Raw genomic sequence first — 18,556 nt, 5'->3', positions numbered from 1 at the left:
ACCAAAAAATCATGTCCATTTAGAGCTCCTATATCGGATATGCAATGGAGTTTTTTGCTTTTCTTTTCCTTATTCTCTCGTGATGATCAAGGGACTAGTCCAAATATTAATTATTTTTGGTAGATGTGACACTTTCACTTCAAGGTGTATAGCTTCTCATAATCTCTTACCCAAATCGTGTTTTAATTTAAACTAAAAGAAATATTTAACGTAGCTCAAATCTCTTTCAAATTCTAATGCGTGAACACCAGAGAATTTGTTTTTTTTTTTAAAAAAAAAAAGAAATGAACTTTCTTTTTTAATTAAAAACGATTATCTTGAGTTAACCAAGGAATTGTTCACTCAACAATTCAATTATTCAATTGAATAGCAATTCAATTTATTTTTTTTAATGAATCAATATCTTTTAAAAATACTTAAAAAAAAATATCGAAGTCACCTCTTATGTTTGTTAGTGATCAGGTCGTATTTGAGTATCCTGTGCATATACATGAGAGGCAAATGTTGCAATAAAACTAAGAACTGGCTAGCACTTCATCCAACACAGACCACTCAGTTAGAACCACGCAAATATTATCCCAATCGCATAGAATTCTACTTGCCTTTGCTAAACTTCTGATGGCATTATCTTTCTCCTCTACCTCCACAATCCCACGAACAAACCCGACTTTGCAATCCAATCACAGCATAAATAATGTTCGGAACCGAAAACTCAATGTGGTTACTAGATGTGAATCTAGAGAATCATCATCGTCAGAGACAAATTTGCCAGCCAAAAGTACTACCAAACTTGGGATAGGGTCTCCTGTAGTTGTTATTGAGGCTCCCAAAATGATCAAGACAGCAGCAACCATGCCCTGCCTCCGGGTTAACACTGGCTTGGTTAAGCCTGGTGATGTGGGAAGGTAACCCTTCTCTCGCTCTCTTGAAGATGTGTGCATATATAGCAGATTGTTCTTGACCGAGTATTGATGAATATACGATTCGATATGTGTTATGTGCAGAATTGTGTCAAGAAAGCCCAAGGATGTGTGGGCAGTTCGTCTTGCTATTGGCACCTATCTCATAGATGGCAAATATTTCAAGCCCTTGGAGCTCAGTGAATGATGAGCTACGAGGTTGCTTTCAGGTGGGATCGGAAGACTTCATGCTCCTGTACGGGTGTGATAATGGAAGTGTAGTAGAACACGCCTTGCATGGCAAAGCTTGAGATTTTTCTCTCTTGTTCTTTCTTAATTTATCAATATGATATTCTCTTCGTGCCCATATATCATAATTAACACTGCATGAACTAGAGGACTTCACCTCCAGGAACTTGCATCAATGGCAATCTTTTTCTTGACAAGAAAATTAGACCCCCATCTTTCAGATGCAGGTTCAATAAACTTTGTAGAAATGTATAGCCAACTTGGCATGACTGCGAGTCAAGACAGGACTCTAGAGCCCAGCTGGTGATCCACGAGGATGAGAGAAGGGGGTTCTTGTACAATGGGGAAGGAAGGGCTTGTACCATGGCCATACAAATTCTTATCCCATTCGATCCTCGCCCTGTTCGTTGCATCGATCTGTGGCAAAACTGCATCTATTTGATAAAACAAGCATCTTATGCTGCTTGATTATAAAAGAGAAACCTGAGGTGAATATGGATAGTGAATGGATTACTGTGCTAATGATAGGTTAATGGGCGCGCATAAATACCATTAAGACAAATACCAAAATTAGAGGAGGTAGCTCCTTTAGTTAGGAGTGTGATTGCCAATTGCCATGAATGAGCCTGAACATTACTTCTTTCAATTTTTCCCTGAGAAATAGCTGATAGCTGAAGGCATTGGCACATGGAAGTATGGTTTATTGGTTACAGAAAACAAGATTTCCCTTCACTTCTCTTGATTTCAATTTGCCAAGGCAAACAAAGTTCACAGAGTACAGAACCTTGTAAACAAAAACCTAATGCGCTAGATCTTAATTATGGTCTTCTCTTATCCGAAACCACATTATATGATGAAAACATGATCAAGAGTTCACTACCAAAATAAGAAATTAATCAGTAATTCGTAGAGTTGATCATTGATATTCCATCTCTAAACACAATTAAATGGCCATTAGCAACTTTTTTTTCCATCAAACAGATAAATTGATCAGCTACTTCTACTGAGAAATCCGAACTCTTTTAACTTCTAGAAAGTAAAGCTCACCAGATTATTCGAAACATCTCAACAAATCTAAACAAGTATTGATCAAGAGTTAACACGGAGAACCGATAATTTCGTCAGTGTGTTTTCCCAGTTTAACTACTCGATCTACGAAACAAATCCTCAATCTTGCTTGCGGTTACAGATATCAATAATAATAATGTTTCCTTGTCAAGAAAGAAACTTAGTAGATGATTCAAGAAACTATCTTTTTTGATGAAACCCACTTGCCATTAACCCAATCCAAGTGAATCCTCAATCTTGAGACATGGTAAGCTATCTCATCCCCTGTTGTCTCAGAGAAGACAAAATACAGAGGCCCTCTCTGTACAGTAACCTTGCCAACCCACCACCCATCATTGTCAAAAGCGTCAACCTTATCAAACATAGAAAACCCGCTTCCAAATTTGATTCCCAGTGGCACTGGCCTCACCTCATCAGCAGAAACTGTCTCTATCAGTAGCTTTGACGTATCTTCCTCTTCGACTAAGTTCTTGTATTGCACTGCATGAGAGTTGGTGTCAAGTTTCTTGACCACTGTTGCTGTACTGTATAATATATGACCCGGGAAAGCCTTCTTGTGTGCTACATACTTCCACTTTGTCTCCTTTGTCGAACTCCATTGTTTTTAAAGAAATCAACAGAGAAAGAAAGAGAAAATTGAAGGAAACTCAGTGACAAGTAGAGGAAAAAATTGTTTTTCGTGGAACGTAGAGGAAGTGTTGCAGGTTGGTTGTTTTTATAGGCGGTGGCTCTTTTCCTGAAGGTAATATAGGATTGTGACGAGGTCGGTTTGGTTGTTGTACGCGGAAACGGATAGAATCAAGTCTTTTTCGGGTACAAGGATAAATTTTCCCCAATTATCACTTGATTGTCAAGAAGGTAGCCAGACAAAAAATTTCTTAATAGGATCCCCATCATTTATTAAAATTAGGGACGAGAAGTGGTTAATCCAGTTTGATTCGGATAAAAAAATTCAATCAAGCTGGTTTTGTCTTGAAAAATCAATCAAGTCAAGTCAAATAACCGAACCAAACCAGTTAGTTTTCAATTTTTAAAAGTTTTACGTGAGAATTAATTGCGTAGTCTAATAATGGAGAACCTGGTTGAAAACTTATTTTTGTAAGGGACTTAATTGATATTTGTTTTTAATTCGAGACTTTACACTTTGTTGACGAGAAGAAACAAGAGCCCAGACCAACAAAGGCCCTTGTTACAAGGCTTTTGCTAAAGAGCCCAGGTTTACAGGACTGTGGACCAAATTCTTCCGGTCCAAAACCTTGCACGACAAAATTTTTATTCAAGAATTCAATGTTTGATTTAACGGGTATAAGAGTTTGTTAGGATTATTTTATAAATTATTTTTTTATTTAAAAATATATAAAATAAATTTTTATATTAATACATCAAAATAATCTGAAAATAAAAAAAATAAAATAATTTGAGTAAAGAAAGATATTAAAAAAAATTAATTTTTTTCAAAAATATTTTTGAAATGCAAAATAAAAAATAAAATAAAACCATAGTAATTTAGTGTTTTGATGATGGGAAAAATAAGAAATAAAATCTTGTTACCGTAGTCTATAAATCTATCCATTGATCGAGTGATGAATACGGCAAAAATTAATAAAGTTTAAGGATATTAGCTAAGTTACAGATTAAATAGGTTAGTCTTGTACGTAAGTAAAAAAATATCATTGTTTCAAGTTTTATTTTTAATAAATTTAAATAATTTTTTAATCAATTGATGAATCAATCAGGTTAATTTTTATTAAATTTAAATTTAATTAAAATTAAAATTTAATCTAAAATAAATTATAAATTAATAAATTGATATGATAAAACAGGTTGAATTTGATAACATTGAATATGAATATAAAATCAATTCAATACATGTATAGGATACATGATATTAATCTATTCAATATTATAATTAACTGAATTAGCATTAGTTTTAAGCATAGTTAATATTTTATAAACCATAAAATCTATATTTTTGAGCATTTTCTCAACTATAACCTTTTTCTCTACTTGATTGGAACATTTTGATGATTTCTTTTGTTAAAGATTTGCAAAGATTTTAGACAAAGGTGGTATATAATAATAATAAAAAAATGATGGGTCCTTTGAAGATCCAGTAAGAATGATAAGGCTTTCCTTATCCACAGCTCGGATAGCCCAACCCCATATAACAAACACCCCTCTCCCATTCCCAGCCTTGCACAATACGCTTCAAGCGCATACTAGCAGAGCCCCTCTCCTCATTTTCCTCTATCCATTCACTAAATTTCACTCACGCTTTGCCCGCCCATGTTTTTTTTTCATTCCCTCGCTAAAACCCGCAAGCAGCGCTAAAATAACCGCTAGGGCTCTCTGCTTAATGGCCTTGACCTGCGCATCCGAATCACTCGCCTAAATTACCAACTCACTCGCTCGCTCACTTGCTCCCAGTCCTCCGTTTCTCTTCTCCAAGTCAAACCCCTCTCTCTACCTTATGAAGTAACAACTTTGTAAGTTTTATTGATAGTTTAGCTTAGCTACGGAGTCGTCTCAGTGTCTGTATTTGTTATTTAGTGGTTAGGGTTTGAGCCTTCGATTCTGGTATTCTCTGTAAATTTTTGGAAGTTGAAACCCTAGTTTTCGTGCTTCAAATGAATCAGTTAGCCGTTGTTAGGTTTTTAATTCTTTATTTTTAATTCGGACACTGTTTTTTTTTCCTTTTAATTTCTTGCTTTTTTTTGAAAATTTAAATTTTATTTATTTTTCAATACTTGAAATAACAGGAAGGAAAATAGTACTGAATCCACTAACGGTGTTATTCGTTGATTTATTTGACAGAGGCTGGGTTACTTTGTAATTTCAGGATGCATATAAAGCAGGTAATGCCATGCTGTTTCCCCCCCCCCCTTTTGCATGTATTTTCTTTTTTATTGGAATTAGAAAACTGAATTTGATTTGTGTTTGGATATAGGTGATAATCGAGGGTTTTAAGAGCTATCGAGAACAGATTGCAACCGAGCCTTTCAGTCCGAAGGTTAATTGTGTTGGTAAGTTTGTTTTTCATTGTGGTTTTTATTTTTATTAACTTGTTTTTTGGGATATAATATATTGAGTGATGAGTGGTAATACTTTTTTGATTGAAACCTAGGAGCTGTGGTTCCAGGGTCCCCTTAAATTTACACAATTCTCCCTCTCAATTTTTTTTTTAATATGGAAACCTACCTAGATTAGGGCATTTTTATGCAGTGTCTCTCTAAGAATAGCTTTCCAATTCTTTACGGGTGTCTGTGAAGTTAAATTGTAAGCAGCGGAAAAATGTGGCATGATCAGGAACCACTTCCCACAAAATTTCATCAAATGTAGAATTTCCACATCTTCTCAAAAGAGAACAGAAATTGTCCATCTAGTAATGTACAGCACCAAGAATCATCCCGAGAAAGTTTGGTAGTTCCATAACTTTGCCATCTAATAGAAGCATTGCCATGTAATATACATATCATCACTTTGTCATCATACATGTGCGTGTGTGGAATCCCTTTTAAAATCTTGAAACTCTGAAAATGTTAAAACTATAACAGCTTGTTCAGAACCAATGCTGTACCAGAAATGATTTCAACTATTTAAGTTGATTAAATTGATTTGATTTGCTAATTGAATTCTTTTGTTTGGAATAGGTTTTAAAATCGAGGAATTCATTAACTTGAGTTAATGAAAATAAATTATTTACCCAACTTGCCCCCACCCCTGAAAAACTTATTCCAAGTATGTGTGTGTGTGTGTGTGAGAGAGAGAGGGATGTTTTTGGGATTAATTTCTAATGGGTCAATTTTGAAGCAAATCACCCCCCTTTTAGTGTGATTTGCAAATCTATGAAAATCTCAAATTTTAATTGGTTTTAAAATTCATCTATGCTGCTTAAAGCTTTGCAAACACTAGAATTAGGTAAATGGTGTTGAAATGATATCATTTCTACTTGAACCTTAAGTTTCCAAACAACCTGTAAGTGTGAAGGGTATGGAGAGTTATATGCTCAGAGAAGTTGGGAGGCCAAAAAGAGTACCTGATGGCTGTTAAAAGAGGGGGAGCCAAGACCATGACAGGGACGAGGAATGCATTTCTTTTTTGCAGCTCCCTGTTTCAAGGAACTGATTGGATCTTGGTTAATGTTTAATTTATTGTTCTTTCTTTGCTCTGTCAATTTATTTTTCTGACTTGATCCATATAAAATGGGCTATCGTGTGAATTCTTCTGTAAGTCCTATATGTCTTCTGCAGTTGGTGCTAATGGATCTGGCAAGACAAACTTTTTCCATGGTGAGTGATCATGTCCCTGAATTTTTTTTTTCTTTTTTGATAAACTTTTATTGAAATTAATTGAAATCGAACATCTATCACAGGCTTATGATATGTTTCTTTTGTAGCCATTCGTTTTGTATTGAGTGATCTCTTCCAAAACCTGCGCAATGATGACAGGCATCAATTACTCCATGTATGTTTCATCATATACTATCTCAATTCCAATCTATGAGATCAAGGTATTTTTTTTTGTCACCCTTTTAAGTTTGAGTTATGCTGATTTCTGCTATTGAACAGGAAGGTGCAGGCCATCAAGTTTTATCTGCTTTTGTGGAGATTGTGTTTGATAATTCTGACAATCGCATCCCGGTAATGCTTCACAACCTACTTCGTTTTCTTTACTGGGTTATGGAGGTTAAATAATGGTCCAGATATTATTACAAAAGGAGAAAGATCCTTATTTTATGTTCATCTTTTTCTTCTTTTAACATATAAGTTTTCGATATTGTTACTCTTTTCCCATTGTGCTCCAGAATTTCCTTTGAGTTAGTTTTTCTCTGATGAGGGCATAATTTTGTTTAAGAAGTTCATAAAGACAAGCTGTGGCCTCCATCAGTTAGGACAATGATCCAGGATTCTGCCACTATCCTTGCAGCCATGCATAAAATTGGCAACCTTTTAATGCTTTACGGGAAGAACTAGGGAAAAAAAACAATAAATGTGGCCATTGGATTTTCTTTTTGTTCTATTTTCTTCATCCCTCCTAACCTTCAAAAGATGAAAGGAACCTGATCACTCTTTTCTTCTTCCAAAGTGCTCAATCTCCACCTCGTTCTTTGTGAAATCTGTTATCATATAGATCAACCCAGATTGGTTAATATTTTATTAGGCTTTTGTCTTTAATTACTACCATCATGCCAAGTCCTTATACTCCTGGCTTCCTGGGGTTTTGGGCTGGAAGTCTCTATTTCAACTATGTAGTCCCTGCATCAAACAACTGGAACCAACTCTATCACTGTTGATGGCCACCTCAAATGGCAAGCTACTGGCATGGCTATTTTTGTGATAGAAAATGGTTGCTACACTTTTGGGGAATAGCCTTTTGTTGCAGTTATGTGTGTGGGTCATGCAAGAATTGTGGAAGAGGAGAAAAAAAATTTGATTGGCACTTCTTTGTTGCTATATTATCTTAACATGGCTGCAAACTGCTTTATACAATGTCCCCTCGATCCATGTTTTGTTTTCCTCATAAGAGATATTGTTACATATGGTGTGCTTTCATTTGTCCTTTTCTTCTTGTTCTTTCACATGTTAAGCATGCCTTTTCACCTATCAACAGGTTGATAAGGAGGAAGTGCGTCTTCGAAGAACAATCGGTTTGAAAAAGGATGAGTATTTTTTGGATGGAAAGCACATTACGTGAGTATCTGTCCTTTTTAGAAAAGAAATCTATGTTCTTTATTTACTTTATTTCTCACTGCGTTTCAATTTGTTTCTGTAAGCTCAATGATAGAAAGTCTGATAATTTGTAGGAAAACTGAAGTTATGAATTTACTGGAAAGTGCTGGGTTCTCTCGCTCTAATCCATACTATGTAGTGCAGCAAGGAAAGGTTTGACACCTTAAACCTTTCTTCATGGCATAATCTTCTTAAAATTTATGTATATTCTTTTCCTGCTTGTTTATTTTTTAATTTCCTTTTTGTTTCTTGTGATACATCATAGATAGCATCGTTGACATTGATGAAAGACTCTGAACGTCTCGATTTATTGAAAGAAATCGGTGGCACCCGAGTGTATGAAGAGAGACGCCGTGAGAGTTTGAAAATTATGCAGGAAACAGGCAAGGAAGGAATAGTGGAGTTGGGTTTTCTTTTGTGGATGTTTTCCAGTATGTGTATAATTTTATGTTTTCTGTCAAGCAGGGAACAAAAGAAAGCAGATAATTCAAGTTGTTCAGTACTTGGATGAGAGGCTGAAGGAACTGGATGAAGAGAAAGAGGAGCTGAGAAAATATCAGCAGCTTGACAAGCAGCGAAAATCTCTAGAATATACTATTTATGATAAGGAACTCCATGATGCTCGACAGAAATTGTTGGAGGTTAGTACATGTCAGATGCTTGGACATGCATAAAGGTTTCTTCATGTACTGCTTTTATGAATCATGAAGAATGTTACACCAAATTGCTAGTCGAAGTATATACCGGACAGACATTTCACTGACTAAACATAAATAGGATATGCTGCTCAAAATTTAGCTGACAGCAAATAAATGTGATGAAACTCATTATTTTAGATGTATTAACTCTTTCATTTCTTCCACCGGTTCTTGTACCTTGTTCTTTATGCGCCTATTTATTATGAGATAATTTTGGAGTTTTGAATGGGGAACTGGTGTTGTAGCAGTGTTAGATTGTCTTGGCCTTAAATGTTAAGACCTGTCCAGGGTCTGAACTTTATTGTTTCGTTTTTTTTTTCTGAGGTGAGGTAGTGCCTATATATATTTATCTGTCCCCATCTCAGGTTGAGGATGCTCGGAGCAAGGTTTCTGAAAAATCAGCGAAGATGTATAACGATGTGTTGAATGCTCATGAAGAGTCCAAGGACTTGGAGAAGGTGCTCAAAGATCTTACAAAAGAAGTTCAAGCATTGAACAAAGAGAAAGAGGCAGCAGAGAAACAACAAACAGAAGCAATAAAGAAGCAGACAGAGCTTGAGCTTGATGTGAAAGATATGCTAGAGAGATTTTCTGGAAATATCCAAGCCAAAGTATTAAACTCTAACAGAGAAATGTTAATTATTTTTTAAGGATAAAGAATGCTGAATGTTTTTATTCAATGTATGCACATGCTTTCAGGATGATGCCATGAAGCAACTTGATATTCTACAGAAAGAAATACAGGATTCTCAGAAGGAGCTCAACAAAATCAGTCCCATCTATGAAGAACACCTTTCAAAGGAAAAGGATATCACCAAGAGGTAAGCCAAGAATTCTCAGTTTTGCGCATGCTTTTGCATATTGCACATGGACCAGGCGCAATTGTTTTGTCTACTACTAGAATTCTGAGATTGCTTGGTCCTAGTGTATGGGTTTTAGTCTTGTCTGGTACTTAAAGTGAACATGCTAAAGATCAGACTGCATTCAGATAGTGTCCAGGGTTTGCTGCAGCTCCATTACTTCGGACATGTAAAGGAGGCCTTAGATCAGTCATGATGTCAAGTCAGTAAAATTTTTTTTCTGATAGATTTATTCAGTAAAAAGTTTTTGTTTGCTTTATTTTACAAATTTCTTGATTTTCTTTGCGCTCCTGAAGTGTATTTTCTTTCTTGGCCTTTGATGGTTCATTGTCTATGCCAAAATAGCACATTTATTTGGGAGAAAAGCTTGTGCCATGTGCGGTACCTTTCTTTCATAAACGGTTTTGGCAACTTGCAGAATAATGGAGCGTGAAAAGCAGCTTAGCATACTTTATCAAAAACAAGGTCGTGCAACCCAGTTTTCCAGCAAAGCTGCTCGTGACAAATGGCTTCAAAAGGAAATTGATGATTTACAACGAGTTCTTTCTTCAAATTTGGCTCAGGCAAGAGTTCACATTAATCTATTCTGATACTTGAACATCATCTCTGATGAACTATTGTTGTCAGGATTTTCCTAGTGGATAGATTAGGAGGCACTTTCTTATCTCATGCCCATCATTTAATTAAGAAAGGACCAGGCCTCTTATCAGATAATTCAAAGATCAAAACACAATGTCAAGTTTTTTTTTTTTTTGAATAGAATGATTAACCTCATTAGTATATTGTTTGTTCAATTTCTTGTATCCTGTTTCCAATCCATGGATTACAGCCCTTATAGGCTAGTTGTCCTAGGTGTCTTTTTCCTCCTTTTCTTTTGTTCTAGGGTATGCAATCTCAGGAGGTTTCTCTTTAGTAAATTTAGGTGTGAAAAGAACAATGTTAGCACTTCTTGACTAGTAGTGGTATACCTTAGAAAAGGCTAAAATGTAAGGTCTCTTTTCAACTAAAAGTTTCTGTAAATTACTCCCTAAGCTATGATTTCAGCTGAAAGTGCCTCTCACATTAGTTTTTTGTTCTTTACTGTCAATAAACTAATGCATACAGCTGACATGACACATATAATAGAACATACTGTAGATGGAGGATTTGCTAATAAGTAATTAGAACATCATTATTTAAGAATTAATTGGGATTTTATTCCTGGCTTGGTTTGACCTTGTAGGGTTTGGGGCACCTATATTTGCACATATATTTCTGAGTCTTAATACTAGAAGCATGTTTTGAGTTTCTGCTATTTTGAATAATTCCTTGCATGTGGATGTCAACAATTCCACTTGTAGATTCAAGGAAGCTTCCTGTGGATTTCTAGATTTTTTTTCCTTACCCTTCATTCCTTGTTGGGTATTTTTTTCATTTTACCCCTAGTAAAATGGACCAAGGAAATGGAACTTTCATGCTATGAGAAATAATTAATTTTTCTTTTCTGCATGAACTGGACATTTTGAGGAGAAAGCTGTTACACTTTCCATATGCTGTCCTGGCTTCAAATGTTCGGCATTTATTCTGCTTTGGTGCAATCTCTGGATAGTGTATGTACCATGGCTATGGTGTCTAGGTCGATAGCAGTAAGTAATAGGTGCCCACAATTAAACGAAAAACAAGAGCTATAAGAGAATTTCTACTTCTATGTTGAACTGTCTGCAAGGTTTGTGCATGCCTGTTTGGATTCATTGAAGAAGTTTTGTTAGTTGGTTTGTGTACGGAATTGAACTTCTTAGCTCTGTTGTTGCAAGTCCATGTGCCTCTCGTGCTGTTTCCTCAATATTCTGATGCTAAATAAGCTGTCTACTTGTGTATATCCCCAGGAGCAAAAACTCCACGAAGAAATTTATAGGCTGAATGCAGACTTAAAAGAGCGAGATGCCTACATTGAGAGTCGCAAAGCTGAAATTGCAACCTTAGACTCTCTCATTTTCCAGTCACGTGAAGGATTCAATAGTCATAAAGCACAGAGAGACAAGCTGCAAGATGAGCGGAAGTATGGTTATTTTTCTGTATTTATTTTGGTCAGGCCTACTGAAAGTACTCAGGTTGACTTTTTTTTTCTTGTTTCTGTAGATCATTGTGGAAAAAGGAAAGTGAACTTTCTGCTGAAATTGATAAGCTAAGAACAGAAGTTGACAAGGCAGAGAAGAGCCTGGATCATGCAACTCCTGGTGTGAGTGATTTCTTCCTTTATTTATTTAGCTTTTAATTTTACAAACTTAGTTATCAAAATGCCTCCATGAGTATGAACAGCTTGAATTGAACTTGACAAAAAGCTTCTTTGATCTTTGATTGTTTCATTACAACCAAGTTCAAGCGTCACAGTGAGGCTTGTTTGTGATTGAAGTCAAGACCAATCAGGCCCATGCTTGCCTTGAATGGGCCCATGAACATGAACTTTCAGGCCCACTCTTCTGACCTTAATTTGTACTTGAGATCCTTGTGTAATATTTTTAGAATACAAGCTAAAATGGTTAGCAGTTTAATGAACAAAATTGACTATGTTTCATGCCCGGGCAGCATGCCAACCTCGTTCTTTTTTTAATTAATTCTTACATTTCTCTGGCTTCTGTTTTAGTCTCAACACTGATAAAATCACTTGCCATGTGACCAGTCATTTGTGAATGAACTGAGCATTTGGGCCAAGCTCAACAAGTTGCAAGCTTTCTAAACAGCAAGCCATGTCTGAAAATAAATCATGATCAAGCTCAGCTTAAAAATCCTTTTCATAGAAGGAAAGTTTAAGCCACTTGGTTCAACTTATCTTCCATCCAAAATATGCATGTTACAAGCAATATGTGCTCCATTGCAATTGGTTGATTTTAATGCCGTAGGCATTCATATTAGCCTAATGTCCTGCTTGTTTGATGGCTGGACACAACAATGATCATTTGGTAGAAGTTAGTTTTTATATGTTATCTGAACCCCTTCCTGTTTCTGGCAACTTTGCCAATGTTATGTTATCAGGATGTGAGGAGAGGGCTCAATTCTATTCGGCGTATCTGCAGAGAGTACAAAATTAGTGGAGTTTTCGGTCCAATAATAGAGCTGCTTGATTGTGATGAGAAATATTTTACTGCTGTTGAAGTTACAGCTGGAAACAGGTATGTAAAATCTATTCTATTATGTTCATTGTTTTCTCTCTTGGAGCCGTGTTCTCAATCTGCTTGACAAGCTGGCATACTCGCTATTAGTCTTTTGACCTTATGCTTTGATCACTTCATCGTTGAATGATGTACTTAATATCTGTTTGTCTTTTGAGCAGCTTATTTCATGTTGTGGTTGAGGATGATAACATATCAACTCAGATAATTAGGCACCTTAATGCATTGAAAGGAGGACGAGTTACTTTTATTCCACTGAACAGGGTAAAGGCACCTCGAGTAACTTATCCACAGAGTTCTGATGTGGTACCTTTGCTAAAGAAGTTGAAGTTCTCTCCCAATTTTACGCCAGCATTTGCTCAGGTTAGTTCTCCTCCTCATGTTTGTTCTTACTGAAACGGTATTGACCCAGCAGAAACATTGATGTGAGTTTTGTTGTTAGAAATTTTTATGTCGGACTGCACATAACTGAAAATCAGTAATTTCTTGTGCTATTTTGTTCTAGGAGGTTATTTCTCTGTGTTTTCTATCAATTGATTGCTGATGTTTTCAGTAGTTATTTATTCTTGTTGGAGTTTTTTTTTTGTGAGAAGCTTGTAGTGATTGCTTTGGGAATCTAAGGATGGATATTGATGGGAAAAAGTTTGAACTTGATAATTTTGGGTGACTGGCACTAACTTTAAAAAAGTAAGTGAAGGCTATGAAGTACCTACACATATGCTACTGTCGTCCACCCCTAACCACAATGCTAGACTCGTGAAGTGAAACACTTTTTCCCTGATGTGATATTTGTGCATTCTTAAATTATTTGACTGGCATGTTTTTGGATTGTGAAACGTTGTTGATGCCATTGGTCTTGTATATAAATGTGTTAACACTTTTTGAAAATTTGCATGAGCTAAAACTGTTATGATGTTGATACGATTCCTGGAGTGGTGTGGGATGTGCTACATGCTTATATTGCCACATATTCTTTCTTTTTCTCCAGGTATTTGCTAGAACCGTGATCTGTCGAGATTTGGATGTGGCCACAAGAGTTGCCCGAACTGATGGTTTGGACTGCATAACTGTGGATGGTTAGCATAGAAATCTTCTTTTTTATTTTGCACTATGACCTTCATATGTGATCGAGATGCCGTAACAATTTACTACTGATCAGGTGATCAAGTAAGCAAGAAAGGTGGTATGACAGGGGGCTTTTATGACCATCGGCGCTCAAAGTTGAAGTTTATGAACATGATTATGCAGAATACAAAATCTATTAACATTAAGGAAGAAGAACTTGAAAAAGTCAGATTTATGCTACAAGATATCCTTTTTCACTATTGTTTTTTTTTAAAATGTTTTTGAATGAGTGCTTTTAGTTTATGCTTTCATTTAATTGTAAAACTAGGGTATGATTTCTTGTCCATAGTCGCAAAAATGTGTAAATACATCCCCCATGCTATCTTACTCCTAAAATTTTTGTAAACAAACAACGCTTGATGTTTGATTGTTGAACAGTAGAACTCTTGACTGCTAAAATATCTTTTGAAGAGTTCAACAGATGTTTCCTTAATTCCTTAGCTTAAATTACATCCATCTATTATTGTCTACTTTGTTTTCGCTAAATTGATCTCACATATAGACCAGAGAATAACTGAACGCGTCACTGAGCAGCAGAAAATTGATGCCAAGCGGGCTCATGATAAATCAGAGTTGGAACAGCTTAAGCAGGACATAGCTAATGCTAATAAGCAGAAACAATTCATTTCCACGGCTCTTGAAAATAAGGTACATTTAGACTGTCAAGTCACCCTTACCTTACCACTGGCAGATTATCCTTTCTTGAGTGTCCATTACATTGTTGCTGTTAGTATTCTTATTCCTCTTTCAATGGATCCTATTTATAGGAAAAATCACTTGCAGATGTCCGGAATCAAATAGAACAGCTTAATGCCAGTATGGTCATGAAACAAGCAGAGATGGGCACAGAGCTCATTGATCACTTAACACCAGAGGAAAAATATGAACTATCCCAACTCAACCCTGAAATAAAAGACCTTAAAGAGAAGCTTATTACCTGTAGAACAGATCGCATCGAGGTTAGAAATCTCATCCTTTTGTCTAGTAGTAATTGTAGTGTCCTTTGTGGAATGTGTTCTGTTTCACATGAATGTGCATTTTTCATTACATAGACTGAAACAAGAAAAGCGGAGCTAGAGACTAATCTTACAACTAACCTGAAACGACGGAAGCAAGAGTTGGAAGCCATAATATCAACGGTTGACTCTGACACGTTACATGGTGAAGATGAATTGAAGAGGCAGGAACTGAACGATGCTAAATCACTGGCTGAAGTCACAACACTGGAACTCAAAAGTGAGCTATGAGTTTCTAAAAATTTGATTTTAATAATTAAATGTAAGAAGAATTTTTTTTTGACTGGTTACTCTTCTCAGGAGTTTCTGACAAGATAGATAGACTAAAGGAGGAACTAAAGGAGAAAAAAGATAAAAAGACAGAACTAAAGGTTTGCCACCTTTTGCAGACTGTTGATCTTTAGGATTTGTTGCAGCAGCTAAGATGACAACTTGTGTTTACAGGTTTTGGAAGACAGATATGAAAAAACACTTCAAGATGAAGCAAAAGAACTGGAACAGCTATTGAGTAAACGAAGTATTTTTCTTGCTAAACAGGAGGAATACTCTAACAAAATTAGGGAACTGGGTCCTTTGTCATCAGATGCTTTTGAAACGTATAGCTTCTCTCTGAACTTCAAATTTACCTCATTGTTTCTTCATGTGATAATGACTTCAATCTGAGCTTCAGTTTTCTCGTGCTTGGGTTTTATTGTATTGTTAAACTGTCATGTCTTGTAATCAACTGAGACCCGAGGTTTTTTTAATTGATTTATTCTGCCTGTTTTTCCCGCCAATATTTATGTTGAAATCTTCGAAGATGATTTTTTTTTGTCTTGCCTTGGCATGTACCTGGTACCTGTTGAAACAGGTAATGTTTGCATGCTTCCACTTATATATTGTTTCTTTTGATAAATGACATACTCTCCTGTATTGGAGCGTATAGGTATAAGCGGAGAGGCGTGAAAGATTTGCATAAAATGCTTCATAGGTGCAATGAGCAACTTCAGCAGTTCAGCCATGTAAACAAGAAGGCACTAGATCAATATGTAAACTTCACAGAGCAACGGGAGGAACTTCAGAAAAGGCAAGCTGAACTGGAAGCAGGTGACGAGGTATTGTATGGAATTTTATATTTAAATCTCTTCTTTTGTACTTACTGTTTTTAACATGAGTTCATGATTTCTGTATCTTTACTTTAATGCCTTTTTGCAGAAAATAAGAGAACTTATATCTGCTCTAGATCAGCGGAAGGATGAATCAATAGAACGCACTTTCAAGGGTGTTGCTCGACACTTTCGCGAAGTATTCTCTGAACTTGTGCAGGGTGGTCATGGTCATCTGGTCATGATGAAGAAAAAGGTTAGTCAAAGGAGTGTTTTAAGCCTTAGTTTCATTTTTTTTCCCATCTCTAACTACTGTTTCACTTTTTATTAACTGCTCTAATCAATATGCTGGTTCATAATTTATAAATCCATTCCTTTCTTAGTGTCCCATAAGCATATTTTTTCTTGCTCAAAATCTAACTTTTGCACTGTTTGTCCTGCTGTGATGATGAATTTTTTTTAAATGTTGACAAAATAACTAGTCAAAATCAATTTTTTCTTCTACAATGCACTTGTATTCTTCATTTGTGTTTTTTATTGTTTTCCAAGTTTAATCAGTATTCTTCTTGGTCTTTGATGTTGATATTTTGAGATAATTGTAGGAGTGCATTTTAAAAATGGCATGGCTTGCATTTGTGATATCTTGACAGGATGGTGATCATGGGGATGATGATTATGATGATGACGGACCTCGTGAGGCAGATTTGGAGGGAAGGGTTGAGAAATACATAGGTGTGAAAGTGAAGGTATGTGTTTGTTCTTTCATTTATACGTGTTTATTTTTTTAAGAAATGAGGATACAGTAATTTTGTTTTTTCAAAAAGGATGGATTGGATAGTAAATAGCCTTTTAGTGCCCTTTCTGTTTATTGACATTGAAAAAGTGGTGAGATTAGGATTCAGCTAGTCTTGTTAAAAACAATACTCCACGAAATGCATGCAAATCTTGTTTTCATTTGTAATTTGCCTTCTAGTAAATAGGGTGAGCAGAAGTAATTTTCCTACGGCATCTTCTATCCTCAAGAATATGGGCATGCTCAAATTTAAATATCCTCAAGTTGGTTTTGGTATGTAGGTTTCATTTACAGGGCAAGGGGAAACACAATCAATGAAGCAGTTATCAGGGGGTCAGAAAACTGTAGTAGCCCTGACATTGATATTTGCCATCCAACGATGTGATCCTGCTCCTTTTTATCTTTTTGATGAGATAGACGCAGCACTGGATCCCCAGTACAGGACTGCTGTTGGAAGTATCCTATTTCTACGTTGTTTTTTTGCCATCTCCCTAAAGCTTTAATGGTTTCTATTTTGTGGTCTTGTTTTGGCTGTTTAGCTATTGTTTATCCATCAGATGTAACCATTGGAGGTGATCCTTAATTACTTTGTTCGCTAGACATGATTCGTCGCCTGGCTGATATGGCAAACACACAATTTATAACCACCACTTTCAGGCCAGAACTTGTGAAGGTTGCTGACAAGTTATATGGGGTGACACACAAAAACAGGGTGAGCCGAGTCAATGTTGTCTCCAAGGAAGATGCGCTAGATTTTATTGAGCACGACCAATCTCATAATGTTGAATAAGGTCGGAATATTTTTAACACTAGCATTTTCTTGTTTATTTGATATTTTCAATTGAGTGAGATATTGGATATGGTGAAATTGATTTCCAGTGATGAACCATTACTGAAATGATCTGATTTCATCTTCATGGCTGGTGCAGCCAAACTCTGATGGTCTGATGGAGGACTGATAAATCGATCTATACGAGGATGCCGTGATAAATTTGTTTGCTGTTACCATGTACTATATTTTCTTAGCTGGAATCTCAAGATTGTAAATAGATGTTAAACAGCTCAGAGCTATATTAGCACACAGCTTCTCATGTCTCTTCAATATTAGCCTAGGAACTAGTTCAGTATCAAAATTGATGGAAACCTTGGAGATCTGCAGCTGTGCGGATCTTTTACCTAGGCAAGTATGCAAACCATGTTTTTCAATATGTTCTGTTATTTAAATATTGGAAAAATTCTCTTTCTTGGCACTGTCGCTGAATGGATTTCTATCAGCCTTCATGACGCTTCTAGATGCTTTCTCCCAATTAAAATCAAAATTTCAAATTAAATGAAAAAACTAAACTACACTCTTATATAATATATTATAAATTCAAACTAAAAATAGATTAGAAATTCTCTCTCATCCAAACACAAAATTATTTTCTCTCTTTTTTTAATGATTTTTTTTAAAAAATAATTAATTATTTTAATGTGCTGATATAAAATTAAATTTTAAAAAATAATAAAAATTATTTTTATATATTTTCAAATAAAAAATAATTTGAAAAACAGATTTTATTCTAATTTTCATAGTTTTAAAATCCGATCCGGCCTGATGGGTTGACTCGGGACTCGACTAACTCGAGGCTGGAACTGGACCGGGTTTAAAATGAAATAATGAAAGTAAAAAATCTGGGTGACTTAGCAAAACCTACTCAAAAATCCGGTTACAACTCGTTGATTATTTTTTTTTAACCCAAATGATGTTTTGATTTATAAAAAAAATTGAGGTTGATCTGAATACTGACCCAAGCAGAACCCGTGACCTGGACTTTAAAAACTATGCTAATTTCAATATTTGCAGGCACATCAAGAGCTGAAAATGACCTGCGAAAGTTGCTGC

General features: G+C 35.7%; 2 protein-coding genes across 3 annotated transcripts; both read left to right on the top strand.

The window, feature by feature from the left end:
• Positions 1-496: 496 nt before the first annotated feature.
• Positions 497-1,266, top strand: LOC133679800 (protein CHLORORESPIRATORY REDUCTION 42, chloroplastic). The gene is made up of 2 exons (XM_062102498.1): positions 497-905; positions 1,005-1,266. Exons 1-2 carry the CDS (start codon positions 619-621, stop codon positions 1,105-1,107), a joined length of 390 nt encoding a protein of 129 aa, XP_061958482.1. The 5' UTR covers positions 497-618; the 3' UTR covers positions 1,108-1,266.
• A 3,185-nt stretch (positions 1,267-4,451) lies between these two features.
• Positions 4,452-17,921, top strand: LOC133679672 (structural maintenance of chromosomes protein 3). 2 transcript variants are annotated; one of them, XM_062102343.1, is made up of 30 exons: positions 4,452-4,702; positions 5,031-5,071; positions 5,164-5,239; positions 6,467-6,505; positions 6,613-6,680; positions 6,785-6,856; positions 7,827-7,906; positions 8,020-8,098; positions 8,211-8,328; positions 8,411-8,586; positions 9,009-9,254; positions 9,343-9,464; positions 9,922-10,066; positions 11,369-11,541; positions 11,622-11,721; positions 12,516-12,652; positions 12,814-13,015; positions 13,641-13,728; positions 13,812-13,965; positions 14,278-14,425; positions 14,545-14,736; positions 14,830-15,013; positions 15,094-15,164; positions 15,238-15,389; positions 15,719-15,887; positions 15,988-16,134; positions 16,529-16,624; positions 16,953-17,127; positions 17,271-17,462; positions 17,551-17,921. In XM_062102343.1, exons 2-29 carry the CDS (start codon positions 5,057-5,059, stop codon positions 17,459-17,461), a joined length of 3,615 nt encoding a protein of 1,204 aa, XP_061958327.1. In that variant the 5' UTR covers positions 4,452-4,702; positions 5,031-5,056; the 3' UTR covers position 17,462; positions 17,551-17,921. The 2 variants fall into 2 exon arrangements, with proteins under 2 accessions (XP_061958327.1, XP_061958325.1); XM_062102341.1 differs by having other exon boundaries at positions 4,453-4,702; positions 17,601-17,921.
• The last annotated feature ends 635 nt before the right edge of the window (positions 17,922-18,556 follow it).

Source organism: Populus nigra, chromosome 19 (assembly GCF_951802175.1).
Source record: "Populus nigra chromosome 19, ddPopNigr1.1, whole genome shotgun sequence".
NCBI lineage: Eukaryota > Viridiplantae > Streptophyta > Magnoliopsida > Malpighiales > Salicaceae > Populus > Populus nigra.
The sequence above is the reverse complement of the archived record's forward strand: the minus strand, read 5'-3'. Positions and strand labels throughout refer to the sequence as shown.